Raw genomic sequence first — 16,915 nt, 5'->3', positions numbered from 1 at the left:
AACTCAAAGGCATTGTGATCAAAGAAAGGACACATACTGAAGCAACATTGGCCAGATCACAACCACAGATAGATCCAAGATCCAAGGGTAAAGAAAAGGTTGGTGAACCTATCAAGGTTTATGTACCTCCTGAGGAAGAAGAAATTACTGATGAAAAGGATGATCTTACTCTGACTTCAAGAAAAGTTCTTAAAACAACCTCTGACATGGCTCAAGTTGTTCAGAGTCAAGAAATTGTAAGTTATGATATTCAGAAGAAGCAAGTAACCTCTAACATAGCTCAAGTTAACTTGATATCAGAAAATAGATCAAAGACACTCCTACCAGGATTCACTAAAGCAAAACAGACTCAATCTTTGAAGACTACTGCAAGTGGTTTTGAAGCAAGAGTAGTTACTGGAAAGGAAGCTAGAGATAAAACTGGATTGGGAAGTGCTGATGAAAGAAGAGTACACAACACTACCAATGATCCAACTTCTTTGAGTGAACCAGGTATTGGAGCAACTCCTGAGAGATTGAATCAACTGAAATCTGTACAGATGGTTTACCATACCTACTTGAAAGAATACATCATGTTGTATTTCATGACAGATGGTAGGGTTTATCATATAAGACAAAATGCCATTCCATTGAAGTATTTTGAAGAATTGGAGCATGTACTTTTCTTACTTCAAGTGGATGACAGAATAACAGGGACTGCTGCAAACTACTTAAAAGAACAGATTCAGAGACAGAAAAGGCTTTATTTTGTTAAGTCTGACAGCATATATGTTCCAAAGTACAGAGATCACAATGGTGATATTGTTGATATGAAGCCTAATACTGCACAGATCAGAACATATCTTGGTATTAAGGGACTTGAATTCAATCTAGAGTCTGACAAAGCTTATGTCATAAGACTAGATCAGGAGTTGAGAAAAGCAAAGATCAATGATCTCAGAGCTGCAATCTTTCAAACTGGTGAAGATACTGCAGAGCTTAAAGATGTCAAAAGGAGAATGATTGATGAACTCAGATATGCTGAGAAATGTTTGTTGAAGAACTATCTCAGAACAACTCCTGACATCAGAGAGATCAGAAAATGATGAAGCCAAGTCGAAGATCTACAACTGCTTAAATTCTGATATTTATACAGACTGAAGTTGTTATCAGAAGTTGAAATTGGTAAAAGCTTTAAGGACTGTAAGTTGTAGTTATCTAGTCTAATTCTCATGCATTTGTACTTAATGTTTTTGACATCATCAAATATCTGTTAAACTTGTATATTATGTTAATTTACAAGTTGGGGGAGATTGTTAGATATATTTGATAATGTCATGGCTAATATGTTTTATGTTTAGCTTTCAGATCTTACTTGAACAGGATAAATCAGTACTTAACTGTTGATCAGTACTTATACTGGAAGTCAGGACTTAAGGATATCAGTACTTATGTTATCAGGAGATAATCATCAGAAGATAGATATCAGAACTTAAGTGCTGAAGGACAATCAGATAAGGACAGTAGCTGATTAAAGGAAAGAAGATCAAGATAAACATAAGAAGATATATGCATGAAGAAGGAATTCTGTAAAGAATGGAATACTTGGAAGAAAAGATATCTGATTGATATATTTTAGGAAGCAGAATTATATTCCATATCAATTAGTGATTATCTTGTAACTGTGTAGTATATAAACACAGACATAGGGTTTACACTAAAAGTGTTATCATTATTAGAGAAGATTATTCATTGTAACCCTAGCAGCTCTCGTGATATTTGTTCATCACTGAGAGGTAACAGTTCCATACTGTAACAAAGTTTATTGTTTCAATAAAGTTTGTTTTCTGTTACTTAAGTTCTTAAAGTTCGATTTGAGTGTACTATACACTGTATTCACCCCCTCTACAGTGTGTGTGTGACCTAACAAGTACATTTCATATTTTCCAACATTGTATGCGCTGGACTTAAGTGATGCCTGCATATTCATTAAGATTTAGCTTCATTTCTTTCGGTTGCATGTCACTGTGACCCTAGACTTTTACAAAACCCTGTTACAAATTTGCCAAATAGTGAACCGAATGAATTTCTTTGGTATGTTATGTAGTTCTACATATCTCTTGAGACCACTCTTGTGACCTTATCGTTGCTACCACATTTTGTAATGTTCTTTACTGATGAAGAGATACCTGGATCGCCAAGCAGTCTTGCGACCACTTTCCTTGCATTTGGTAAGATTTACTACCACTACCTGTGCTGGATGACTTGCATTGCCATAGTACTGTCTTTTTTGTTTTGTCAAGGCCCCTCTTTTTCTTTCACATATATATTAACATGATTATTTTTTTGCATCCAGTACTAAATCTAGCTTTTGCGTTGAGTGTTTTCGGATTCCTAATAATGCATATATCATTGGTGTCTGGTAATACTACAACTATTGAGGTAAAAGTTGCTTCTTTGCTCTATCTTGTTAAACTGATGTTTTAGTTGTTAAATTATGAACGACTTGATTTTTGCTCAGGCATACGAGAAGAAGACCACTCCAAAATGGCGATTCGACCTCGGTTGAAAGAAAATTTTTGAACAGGTGAGCTTCGCTTACTCTCTCACGACAATGTTCAGAATGACATTGATTAAGCTATTTGCGGTGCATGACTGGTGTGAATATCAATTTATTTGCTCGAAGTCATTGCTAAACTTTTCTATGCATAGATGGAAATATAATTCGTTTATATTAAACTTATGACTGGATATTTGTATAAGGTTTTAAATTTTCATGGAACTATCCTTTGAACTCGTATGGACCTCTGGAGAAGTTTGGTTTTATTTCAGGAACTTACTAAATTTTGATATAAATGAATATGCAGGCTCAAAGAAATTCCAATAAAAGGTCATATTTAGGTCAAACACGTGGTTTTGTCTCCAGATGGTGATCTAGCAGCAGAGTATCTGCCTCAAGGTCTACAAATTGTGAACATGTGTTGTTAGTGTTTGTGCCCTAGAGACAACACTATTATGTTTATATGATGAAACATTTGGATTATTAATTATGATTATATGGATTATTCTTTAGTAATTTATTATATCTTTATTTTCTGCGATATGATGTTAGATTAATAAATGTCCTTGGAATATGATATATAAATCTATATATCTAAGTAAGTGACTTAGAAATGAGATTATGAGAATAGTATTGATATTCCTAAAGGTCCCTAGTCAAGTATTATTGTTAAGGGACGATAATAAATACATTGAGACTAGTGTGTTTGTTGGCTGATGATCACATTTCATTGATCATAGGTATGGTGATACTAAAGTTAAAATACAGGCACATGTATTAAATACATGGTGCTGGATTGACCCGTTGTGAGATAATACATGTTTATAGTGTCATAAGTTAATCTCACAATGATAATGATGTATTGGTCCTTTGACCCGAAATCATTATATTTCTATACGAGAATTAATATACTTTGATACTATTAAAAGTTATCCTTGACCGGGTAATAATAAAAGTAGACATTGGGTACATTATGAATCGTATGAGAAATATGAATGATCTAGATGAGATTTAGCCCTCCTTTATTAAAGGAGTGATATTATTGGACTCTTAATTGAGTAAGACTATAAAATGCATGGTCGTGCTCAAATACTGATTTGTTTAATAGTTTACTCATTGATCAAGGAAAGAAGGATTGAACGTTAACAGAGGATGACACAATGCATGCCTCGAGTTTGATCTATAATATAAGGCTAAAGGGATTATATTACATTGTACATTATTCACGAAAGGTTTAATTGATCACCGATTTAATTATTATTACCTGGGTAACAATGATGTATTACTAGATGCCGCTCATTGTTTATGATTTTAAATTATATTTAAAATTGTTGCCAACGTAATAATAACCAAAGGGTCGCACAAAGAATGATTGGAGGATTATTTAATTTAAATTCAGATTTAAAATAAATGTAAGTAATTCAAATTATTTGTTATTAATTAAGTGTGACTTAATTAATTAAATAAATAGGAAATTCGAATTTAATATTAAATCCAAAATTAAGTTATTGGATGATTAAGTAAGACTTAATAATACAATAATTAAAATTTCGAATTTAATAATAATAATAACTCTAAAATTCAGTTTAGGGTTGGAGGCCCATTAACTCTTGCCTATATAATATCTCTTTCTAATAGAATTAGGGTTACACGTTTTATTTGATAAAACATAAACCCTAACAGCTTGAAGAGAGATAGAGAGAGCAAGAAGACGGCCTCAAGAACGTGCTAGTACACACCCATCCTCCGGGCGATCATTCGTGTGGATACTTTCAAGGCATAGATCGTTCCAGCGACGGGCTACGTGGTGATCATTCAAGACCTCCATCTCTCCATTAACGTAAAGCTTCTTAAGCTAAACCATCTATTCTCCGTAATTATCCGTTCATTATACATAGATCCTGCGGTAGGGATTCGAAAATTTTATTTTTCTGTTGCGTTTTTATGCTCGAATCCCTAACAGGTGTATCTATGGACGTCGTCATGCTTGTTGCTGCTGGAAAATGTACTATCTGCATTTGAATTGATTTGTATTTCATAAACATTAAGGGCGTGTATAAAACTCCTCCCACATATGTGACTTGAAACTTTATATTGTGTTGAATTTGAACTTTAATTTGAATTTTTAAGTTAAATGTATTTAAGTTTTTAGTGTTCCAAGTGTGACCAATTGATATATTTATGTCAGTAAAAGTTGGAAAAAGTGTTACAATAAATACCAGAGTGTTAAAAAAGAATGTTACAATAAGATATAAAAATGTCACCAAAAGATTGAATTGAGTGTTATAATAGCAAATATGGTGTTACAAAAGAGTCTATTCCAACATATTTTTGGTGTTACTAAAGGGTAAGGTGTGTTGCAACAGAATTGTGGTTACGCCTTCAACTTGTTACCATAGAAATAGAAAATGTAATTATAGGTACTCTATTGTAACACATTGAGAGGTGTTACCAAAATTTCAAAAAGTGTAAACGTAGACACCTATTGTAGCAGGGGTAGATCCAACACCCCCAAATTTTCAAAAAAATGTAACCATAGCCCGTTTTTTTTGCTTTAGGTAACACTTTTTGGCCATTTTAACACTTTTTTTTGTATTGCTACAGGTCAAATATGGTGTAGTGATTCATAGTTTCCAACTTGTAGGATCCTCTTCCTTAAATACTTTTAATCTTGTACGGCCCTTACCAATTTGGGGCGAGTTTTCCCCTCCGTCCTACTCCAGAAGTTTCCACCTTCCTTAAGACCAAATCACCTTGCTTTAAAAACCTTTATTTCACCCTTAGATTGTAATAAAAGGAAGCTTTTTTTTGATATTTCTCAATCTTTGCTTGTGATTTATCCCGCACTTCATCTATCAAATCCAGGGCTAACCTTTGCTCCTCCTCATTTTCTTCAACATTATATGCTTGGATTCTTGGAGATGAATGTGATATCTCCACTGGAACTACCGATTCTGCCCCATAAGCCAACATAAATGGTGTTGCTCCTATAGTGACTCTACAAGTGGTCCTGTAAGCCCAAAGTATCGAAAGTATCTCATCTACCCATTTATTCCTGGATTTTTCAATCCTCTTCTTTAATCCATCAAAAATGATTCGATTTGCCACTTCTGCTTGCCCATTGGCCTGAGGATGGGCTACGGAAGTGAACCGTGGCTCAATCTCATTTTCCTCACAGTACTTCCTAAATTCCTCATTATTGAATTGTGTTCCATTATCAGTTACCAAGATGCGAGGAATTCCGTATCTGCACATGATGTTTTCCCACAGGAATTGTGCAACTTGCTTAGTTGTAATCTTGGCTAAAGGTTTGGCTTCGATCCACTTAGTGAACTAGTCAATAGTCATAATCAAAAACTTCCTTTGCGTTGTGGCCATGGGGAAAGGCCCGAGAATATCCATTCCCCACATAGCGAAGGGAATGGGGGAGTTGATGGAAGTCAGCATCTCGGGGGATTGTCGGACAACGGTTGCATGCTTCTAACAACGATCACACTTCTTCACATAGTCATTGACGTCAGCCATCATCTCCGGCCAATAGAAGCCTAAACGACTTATTTTGTGCGCAAGGGCTCTGCCCCCCAAGTGTTGTCCACAAATACCTTCGTGTACTTTCTCAAGGGCCAAACGTACCTTATCGGGCCTAAGTTACCTTAGGTAGGGAACCACATAAGATCTCTTGTATAGAATTTCGTCAATTATAGAGTACCTCGGTGTCCGCACAGCCAACTTTCGTGCTTCTTTCACATCATTCGGGAGCCAACCAGTTTGGATGTGGGCCTTAATGGGATCTATCCATGATTCCCCAAGCCCTATAGGGGTAACAAGTTTAATATCAATTCTTCGTGTTTTCAAAACACGAAAATACACGCTCCCAGAACTTTCTTCTACCTCCGACGAGGCGAACTTGGACAGCGCATCGGCCTTAGCATTTTCCTCTCTCGGAATGTGCTAATCATGTGACTCATCGAATTGAGTCATCACTACTCTCACTAGGCGTACATACTTTGCCATTGTTTCGTCTCTTGCTTCGAACTCTCCCTTGACCTAGGATATCACAAATTTCGAATCTCCACAAAGTTTCAAGTTTTTGACCCTCAATTTTCCTGCTAGGCTAAGGCCAGCTATCAGATCTTCATACTCAGCTTCATTATTTGTAGTTGGAAAATCTAACTTCATAGCATATTCAATTAAGAACCCATCAGGGCTTTGTAAAAATGGCTTTGCTCCACTTGAATTTGTTTTTTATGCTTCATCAAAATAGGGAACCCAGAATTCCTTGTCCTTGATATGTTCTCCTTCATTCTCCTATTTTCCCACCTTGCCCTGAGGTACAGTATCTTCCTTCCCCCCGACTTCTTGGTTGGGGATGGGACATTCAACCACGAAGTCAGCCAAGGCCTGGGCTTTTATCGTTGTTCCTGGCTTATACTATATGTCAAATTCCCCCAGCTCTATGACCCGTTTAATCAGCCTTCCACTGGATTTAGGAATGTGAATAATGTTTCTCAAAGACTGATTTGTTAGTACCTCAATCTTATGAACTTGGACTTAAGGACGTAACTTCATTGAGGCCATCACCAAGGCTAAAGCAAAATTTTCAATAGTAGAATAATTCAACTCAACCCCATGTAGAATCTTACTGACATAATATATAGGTTTTTGGATTTTAAGTTCCTCTTTAACCAATACGACGCTCAAGGAATTTTCTGAAACAGCCAAATATAAGTACAAAGTTTTATTAAGAATTGGTTTGGCCAACAGTGGTGCTTGAACCATGTATTTCTTCATATCCTCGAATGCCTCTTGGCTTTCATCAGTCCATGCAAAGTCTTTCACTTTCTTCAAAGCCTTGAAGAAGGAGAAAAAAGTTGCAACTCTTCCGGTGAGTTTCCGAACATCCTTTATGGAACGTGGAGGTTCCATGTCTAAGATGGCCTTTATCTTGTCTGGGTTGGCCTTAATTCCCCTTTTGGAGACCATCAATCCTAGTAATTTTCCAGATCCAACTCCGAAAGCACACTTTGCAGGGTTTAACATCATTTTGTGGTATCTCAGGACCTCAAAAGCTTCCCTCAAATAGGATTTATGATCAGTCTTTACAAGACTTTTGACTAACATATCATCTACATATATTTTCATAGTTTTCCCAATAAGATTTTTAAAGATCTTATTTACCAACCTTTGATAGGTAGCTCCTGCATTCTTGAGACCAAATGCCATAACAAGATAACAAAAAACATCAAAGTCAGTGATGAATGATACCTTTGGGATGTCATCCTTATGCATCTTGATCTGATTCTAACCGCTGAACCCATCCATAAAGCTTAGCATCTCGTGACCCGTAGTTGCGTCTATCAGAGTATTTATCCTTGGCAGCGGGAAACAATCCTTTGAGCATGCATCATTCAGATTAGTAAAATCTATACACATTCTCCACTTTCCATTAGCCTTCTTTACTATTACAGGATTTGCTAACCATTCTGGAAATTGTATCTCTTCAATGAAACCAGCTTGCTTGATGGCTTCCTGCCTTTCAGGGGCAAAACTCCTTTTCTTTTGTTTCACGGTCTTTCGATTAGGATCCACGTTCAACTTGTGGGTGATCAATTCTGGGTCTATGCCTGGCATATCTGCTGCCGACCACGTAAACACATCATTATTCTCTTGCAAGAACCTTACTACCTTCCCTCTAAGGGGCTCCTCCAACGATGCTCCAATGAAAGTTACTTTTTTGGGGTCCTCGGGAGCCAAAGGAACCGGGATCAAGTCTTCCTCTAGTTTTCCTTGTTTCTCATCATTCTCACGGATATCCAGGTCTTCAATAGGCAAGACATGTCCCCTACTCTATCTGCCCTCAATGAGGCTACATAACGGCTTCTGGCCATCTTATGGTCTCCCCTTTCTTCTCCTATTCCGTCTCTAGTTGAAAACTTGATCACGGAATGGTAGGACGAGGGGACTGCCTTGAAGGCATGTATACATGTCCTTCCCATGATCGCATTATATGCTGATCCAGCCTTTACTACCACAAAGTTCAACATCTACGTGGTTTGTCTTGGCTCCTGACCTATTGTTAGAGGTAGCTTAATTATCCCTTCCACGGGGCATTCGACTCCAACGAAGCCATATATCGGCATATCAATTGGTGTTAATTGATAGTCATTGTAACCCATCCTTATGAAGGTATCATAGAGTAAGATGTCTACTGATGCTCCATTGTTTACAAGGACTCTTTTCACCGGGATGTTACCTATTATGGGTGTTATGACTAGGGGATCATCATGGGGAAATTTGACCACTTCCAAGTCGAAATCATCAAATACCATTGTTACTCCTGTTTTAGCCCTTTTCGGAGCTTCTCCCACTATATGCATGACTTCTCTAGCATAAGCTTTCCTTGAGTTTTTAGACGAACCAACAACAGTTGGTCCTCCAAAGATTGTGTTTATCACTGATCCTCGATGTGTTTCGCCCCTGATCATCTTGGTCGCTCCTACGATCATCAAAGTTCCTCCTTCCATTATTGTTTCTTTCTCCTCTTTCTCCGTCTCCAGTATACTTACTCAATCTTCCTTTTCGGATAAGGAATTCAGTTTCATTCTTCAGTTTTCGGCATTCATCGGTGTCATGACCAGCATCCTTGTGAAATCAACAATATTTGCTCTTATCTAGCTTAGCAGGATCAGCCTTCAAGGGATTAGGTCAGCGAACATCCCTATCTCTCTCAATTTCCATCAAGATTTGGCTCCTGGGAGCATTCAGCCTAGCATACTCAGTAAATTTTTGTCCATGCCCTCCCTACTTCAGGATTGAGTCAACGTCTTTATCAACTCTAGGATACTTGTCATTTGCATTGTATTCTTTATCGGTCTTTTGCTTCTTGCCACTAGCGGGATCGTTGTTTACTACCGTCTTCTTCATACTTTCCTCCACCTTGATATACTTCCCGGCCCTATCTTGGAGCTGCAACATGCTTTTAGGGGGCGCTTAGCTAAGGACATCTTGAAGAACTCGTCTTTAGTCCCTTGCTGCAGTGCTATCATAGCTACCTTGTCGTCAAGATTCGGGACCTTCAAGGCTTCCTTTGTGAAACGATTCAGATAGTCTCTCAGGTACTCCTTCTCTCCTTGGACAATGCCCATGAGGGATGCTGAACTTTTCTCATGCACTCTGCCACTAATAAATTTCTTGATGAAAGCTTGGCTCAAATCCTTGAAAGATCCAATCGAGTTTAGGGGTAGACGACTGTACCACCTTTGAGCCATACCCGACAGGGTTTGAGGAAAGGCCTGACATTTAATAGCATCATTCACGGGTTGTAACAACAGGGCATTAGAGAAAGTCCTGACATGATTAGCTGGGTCGCCAGTACCATCATACACTTTGGTGGTGGGCATCTTAAATTTTCTTAAGATGTGGGCATTCCTTATCTCTTCAGTGAATGGTGGAGTTGGATCATCAGGATCTCCTAGAGGCATCAGATCACAAGGATCGGCTCTTGGGGTTGGAGCCCTCCTTCTCGGTGTTGGACCTTCCAAGTCTATAACACGAGGAGGATCCATTTATCTTGCTTTTAGTGGAGGTCTCGACGTCAAGTGTATCTCTAAATCGCGCTTCAGTCTTTGAATCTCAACTTCATGTGCCCTGATCCTTTCTTGTACATCTTGGGGAATTGACATTTGAGTGTCCCCAGGCTGTTGATTGTCGCCAAGCACCGGCTCCTTACCAGCACGTCTCCTCCTTAGATCTACTTCGTCATCCGACGAGTCAGAATCTCTAGCTGAATAAGGTCCAGAGAATTCTGGATTCTCAGGAATAGGTTCTAAACCACGGACATATAAGGGTGCCCATCCTGCTCCTTCAGTTCGATTAGAGGGTCCACCTCCTCCAATCTCGGGATACATAGGCATCCCATAAGGTGGGTTGGTGGTTCCAGGATTTACGACCGCCGAGTGTTCATAATTAACAGGCCGGAGGTTTATGCTCACATGCAACTGTTGGAACCGGTGATTCGTTCCTTGAGGCGGATCTTGGATTGGGGGATTCGTCCCTTGAGTCTGGGCTTCAAATGCCTCTACTGAGATCCCTCCTTGAGTGGAGACATAGGTTGAGTGCGGGGGTATCTCCACTACCGATGAAATTGTTTGGTTTGTCCCAGTCAGTGTTCCTTCGAGGACGTTGTTTCTGCTCCGTGTGTTCACCATGGTTGTTGTTATTTTTCTCACAGACGGCGCCAAATGTTATGGGTAAAAAAACTATGGTGTATTTAACGCTAGGGTTCGTGAATTTCAAGACTCTATTTGACTGCTCTCGTGCTTCGTGACTCAGTCTGCCTTCACAAAATGCCTACGTACCTTGCTGTGTGCTAAGGATCAAGTCAAAAAACGTAGTTCTGATTTGTGGGGTGATGCCCCTTATATAGACATAGGATGCCTTGAATTGGATTAGGGTTAGGAGACTTGGTGGACAAGTCTCAGATTTAGAGTGGACTTTGGAGTCCTAGAATACAGGAAATTGATTACTTGTCCCATGAGGTTTCTTGGAGGCCAATCTCCATAAAATTGTATCTGTATTTGGACTTTACTTGCCAGCTAATTTTACCCATATTAACTACGAAATTAATTAATGTTCAGGATTTTAATGCGATATTAATTACACAATCAGGGATTATTTTATTTCCTATCAACCCATATTTCACAAAATCAAAGGATGATTTTCTTAATAATAGTATAACTTTATTTGAATTATCAATGTATTGTTTGATTTAGAGTTATTAAGTTCACGAATAATAATTTTCTTTTCAAACTATTTCAACTTTTTCTTATCATGATTTCTTTGATATTTATTAAGTAGTTATCATATTTAATGGGATCTTAACGCAATCAAGAAAATGTCGATTTTCGCTTATAATTAGCATTGTCGTATAGTTTTTTTATTGCGTGTCCATGGGTACATAATAAGCGCGAAAATGTATAATTTTAGGTAATTTTGATTGGTGGAGTCTTTGTGAATGCGGGGTTCCATCACTATTATAAAAAATGAACCAGGATACATTAAACCTATAAATTTTCGTGTTTATTGTGTAGTTATAAACACATAATAGAAAACCGTTATTATATTATATTATAGAATTTTTTTACTATGCCCGCTAAGCACCTATATGCTTTACTATGTGCCCACTAAGAACCTCTATGCACTTTTTATGAGTTGGTTTGATTTTATTTGTGTGTATTTTTATTCATACAGAAGGTCAATTATTATTAATGATGCAAATATCAATCAAAAAATGTAAACTAATACCAGTGAAAAATCCATATATTATGTTAGGAAGAAAAATTGAGGGCCCATTTCTTTCCTTTCGCCCTAGCCCATGTATATTATGAAACGGCCATGTTGATCAACTGCCGTGTAATCTAGTATCAAAGGTTGTCAACAAAATCAGATCATAGTAGTAGTTGCTTATTTCAGAAATCAAAACTAATCGGTTGAGATATCGATTTGTGATTTATCAAATAATTTTTAAAAATCGGATGATTTATCGATAATTTAGCACATTGGGCAAATATTGTTGACCGATTTATCAGTTATTTATTTGCAATTTTTAAAAAATCGGCTGATTTTTATAACAGATGTCCTATTTTTAATTGGGCTATGTGTATGTTACTAACTTATAACTAGTGTGATGCCCAGTTTTTTATAATTTATTTTTTTCTATTTTTAAAATTTATTGTTATAATTTTTTAATATACACATATTGTTATTTATGATGTTGTAATATTGATTTTATTTTTAATAATTTGTTGTAATATTGTTGCAAAAAATATGTTAATATTGAGAATTACACGGATGTGAAATTGAATTATTACAACTATATATAGTAAAGTATTTAATTATATTATATCTAATGTTATATCATTATATCGTATATTGGTGATTGAATAGTAGTATAAAAGTATAATATTTTTATATTTACTTTTTGTTAAATCTCTAATCATATTTTATCTACGATTATATTAGCCCATTATATCGCAATTAGTGTTTGAATCTTAGTAGGATAAAGTAATTATTTTCTGTTTATGATTGTATTAAAAATATATTTATTGTAATAAAATGTAATTTTAATCTTCTATTTTTAATTATACCATATTAATGGTTGAGATTGTTTTGAGGGTATAATACCAAAATTTTGGATAAGAAGTCATTTAAGTCTATTATATATAAAAGGAGGTAACTTGTAAGGGACAATATAGGGTCCTATAATATACTCCCTCCGTCCCTTTCAATTGTTAACATTTTTTTAAAAATTGTCCGACACGCATTTTAATGTGCATATAAAGTATAGTTTTGTAATTTTTTTTTACAATTTTGTTTTTTTGAATAAAAATTAAAACATTCAACTTTAAGAAAATTGTAAAAATAAGTTACATAACTTTATAATTAAAATGTGTGTCAGACACTTTCTCAGAAATCTAAACAATTGAAAGGGACTGAGGGAGTAATCGAATTGGGACCAATAAAATTAGTCATATAATCATTTTATATGTTTTCAGATCATTTTTTGAATTTTTCATAAAAATATTATATCCATGGGGACTAATATGAATTTATTAATAAAAATTGACAACTCATATTTGAAAAAATAATATTACAAATAATTTTCTAATGAGTCAATTACAAAAATAAGACACCACACAAGTGCAACAAACTCATTGGATTTCCTAAACGCAACCAACCAGAAAAACCTCTGCAATTCAAACAATTGCAGGGCATATGATTTACCAGATTACCGCTCGAGAATATCAAACAAAGCACCAATGCACAGTTGATGGCCCCTTCTAAACATCCTCATGTTAACTATATGATCCTATTAGGGCCTTACTCTAACATGTTCGATTTTCAGCCACCCCTAATATTCTCACAATTTATTGTTCACACTAAAAATAATTAATGTCCCAAAGATGGACGCTTGTTTTCCCCTCTTTCTACCCATAAATGGGCTTCGAGTGAGGGAGAGTGTTAACTATACGATCTATTGGGGTCTTCCTCTAACACTCACCTCATTAACACAACTAAACCACCTTACTTTAAACAATGAACAATGCAACACTCGAATCATTTTTGGGTGCAAATCTTGTGTTTGATCACTGATCGACGGATGAAGAGTTGATAATTCTGTAACTATCAGAACATGGAGGTTGTGCCTGCTCAGCTTTCCACCTCTGCTCAATTCTATCAGAGTATAGAAGCAAGTCGATTCATGCAACGCAACAAAAAAGTCGATTCTCTTCCACCACGATTCAGAGGGGGCATGATCACAAGCTCGAGCAATTTATACATACCAGCTTTGTACGCAATGCACGGGTAGATTTATTTTTATAAACATTATTTTTACTTGTAATATATATAAATATTTTTAATATTATTTTATATCAATTAAAAATATGTAATTATACTTTAATTTTTTTATTAATTACCTATTGTATTTGTTATACAAATTATTAATTGAAATAAATATAGTATATATTATATTTTATTAGATTTATATTTAAATTTTAAATTATAATAATTTTATTATTATTATTACTATTACTATTATTATTATTATATTTCTTACTCGTTTTATGTTTTATAGGAATGATGTACTCTAATTTTTTAAAATACAATCCGTCTTAATTTGCATCTTGTTTTGTGACAATATTTCATAATTTTTCGGTTCTAGTAATGATTTTGAAGAAAATTTATTTACCTTTTTTGTGATAATACTTTTAAATTTAATTTGTTAGTTTGTTTTTCAATTTTAAATTATAATAGTTTATGATTATTGATATATTTCTACCTATTTTTTTAAATTTTATAAAATTCATATACTCTAAAATATTTAAAAGGTAATTCTTAATTTGTTTCTTTTACAAAATACAACAAAACCCTGTAATATTTATACATAAGTATGATCTAAATGTATTTCTTATTTTATATGATAAAAATTAAAATTATCTTTTTAAAAATTAACCCAATTAACAAATAATTTTTTTAATTTTTACTTAGATATTTTTTTATTAAAATAATTGTTACTTGTATTATATATATATATGTAATTATTTTAATATTATTTTATATCATTTAAGAATGTGTAATCATTGTTTAATTTATTAATTAGTTACCTACTTTGTTTGTTATACATATTATTATTATAATGGAATATTAGAATAAATAAAATAAATATAGTATAGAGTGTATTTTATTAGATTTGCATTCATTTTGAAATTGTAATAGTTTTATTATTATTATTGTTATTATTTACATAATAATAATAATAAGAAAAATAATAATAATAATAATAATTATTATTATTATTATTACTATTATTATTATTATATTTCTTCCTCATTTTTATGTTTCATAGGATTGATGTACTCTAATAATAATAATAATAATAATTAATATTATTATTGATATTATTATTATATTTCTTCCTCATTTTTATGTTTCTTTGGATTGATGTACTCTAAATTTTTAAAAAAAACAAAACACATGTAATATTTATACCTGATTATAATCTAAATGTCTTTCTTTTTTTATAAGATAAAAATAAAATTATCTATTTAAAAATATTTTAAATCAAACTTACACATTTCATTTTATTTGTTAAAAAATGATCTACATTTACCCAATTAATAAATAATTTCTTAATTGTTACTTATATTTATTTTTATTAAGATAATTGTTTCTTGTATTATTCACGTGTATATATAATATAATATTTTCATTTTTATTTTATACCATTTAAAAATATAGATTTATAGTTCAGTTTCTTAATTAGTTATCTTTGTTATACTTTGGACCGGTGCCATGGGATGATTATCATTTTTTACATATTTTTTGAATATTTTTTTATTTATTAAAATTTTATATAATAAATCCTTTCCCTAAATAAATTTTATGTTTTTCATAAATAATATATTTTTCAAAAAATGTACTTTTTGCACTTTTATATTTAGTTATTATTATATTTTTATATTTGACTTTGATAACTTTAATATAGCATATGTGTTATAATTTATTTCTTTTTTTCTTGTTTGTTTTATTTTTACATTATAAATTTTTAAAGAGAATACTTTAATCATGCCACATAATATCTTTAGATAATTATTTTTCTTTAATTTATATATATATTTTCTGGAGTTTGATCAAAAATTGAAAATTTGTTTGGGATTTGCATCTTCCTTGTTTATAACAATATATTATAATTTTTTTTATTCTTGTAATGATTTTGAAAAAATACTTTATATTTAATTTTCATAGTACATTTAAATATATTTTATTTGATTTATATTTCAATTTTGAATTGTAATAGTTTTGTATTATTATTATTATATTTCTTCCTAATTTTGTATATTTTATAAAATTCATCTACTCCAATTTTTTGAAAGACAGGACGTAATTTTCTTATTTACAAAATGAAACAAAATATATTTAATATTTATACTTAAATACAATCTAAATGTGTTCCTCAATTTATAATATAAAAATTTAAATTATCTATTCAAAAATATTTAGAATCAAACCTACCAAATCCATTTTTTTAAGAAAAATAAAATAAATATAATCAATAATGTATTTTATTAGATTTTTATTTCAATTTTGAATTTTAATAGATTTTTTATTATTATTTATTACTCGTTTTTATATTTTATAAGATTCATATACTCTAATTTTTTTAAAAGACAATTTGTAATTTTCCTTTTAACAAAACAAAACAAAAAAATGATATATTTATACCTAAATATAATCTAAATATTTTCCTTATTTAATAAGATAACGGCTCCGGGTTCCCTACGATAAAAAATATAAAATTATCTATTTAAAATTTTTTAAATCAAACTTATCCATTTCAATATTTTTAAAAAAATGATACTATTTTAACCCAATTATAAATGATTTGATAATTGTTACTTATATTTATTTTATTAGGAATATAATAGTTTTAATATTATTTTATATCATTTAAGAATATATAATTATAGTTTAATTTCTTAATTAAATAACTATTGTATTTGTTATAAATTATTAGATATTATAGAAGAATAATAGAATAAATGAAATAATTATTGTGTTTTTGTTCAATTAAAAATTTAAATTAATTTATTTATATATTTTTTAGATTTTTCTGTTTATGTATTTATTTTTTATTTGTTCATTTGGTTCTATAGCTTCTTGATATTTATGTAATATTTTTATCTATAAAAAAATTTAGTAGTTTTTTTAAGGTACTTTCAACTTATCAACTTATGTACAACCCAAGAGTGTGTGAAATTGATAGTTTTTTTAATGTCTTTATTAACCCTGACGACCAAATCATCTAACCGTACCATT

General features: G+C 32.7%; 1 protein-coding gene across 1 annotated transcript; it reads right to left on the bottom strand.

Moving 5' to 3' along the window:
- Window positions 1-5,308: 5,308 nt before the first annotated feature.
- On the bottom strand, window positions 5,309-7,522 carry LOC141684996 (uncharacterized). Its single transcript, XM_074490125.1, has 3 exons — window positions 7,121-7,522; window positions 6,249-6,490; window positions 5,309-5,786 (listed from the first exon to the last, which is right to left on the bottom strand). The coding sequence occupies exons 1-3, from the start codon at window positions 7,520-7,522 to the stop codon at window positions 5,309-5,311; spliced, it is 1,122 nt and encodes a 373-aa protein (XP_074346226.1).
- Between the last annotated feature and the right edge of the window lie 9,393 nt (window positions 7,523-16,915).

This window comes from Apium graveolens, chromosome 2 (assembly GCF_009905375.1).
Source record: "Apium graveolens cultivar Ventura chromosome 2, ASM990537v1, whole genome shotgun sequence".
In the NCBI taxonomy this organism is placed as follows: domain Eukaryota; kingdom Viridiplantae; phylum Streptophyta; class Magnoliopsida; order Apiales; family Apiaceae; genus Apium; species Apium graveolens.
This window is presented reverse-complemented; position numbering and strand designations above follow the sequence as displayed.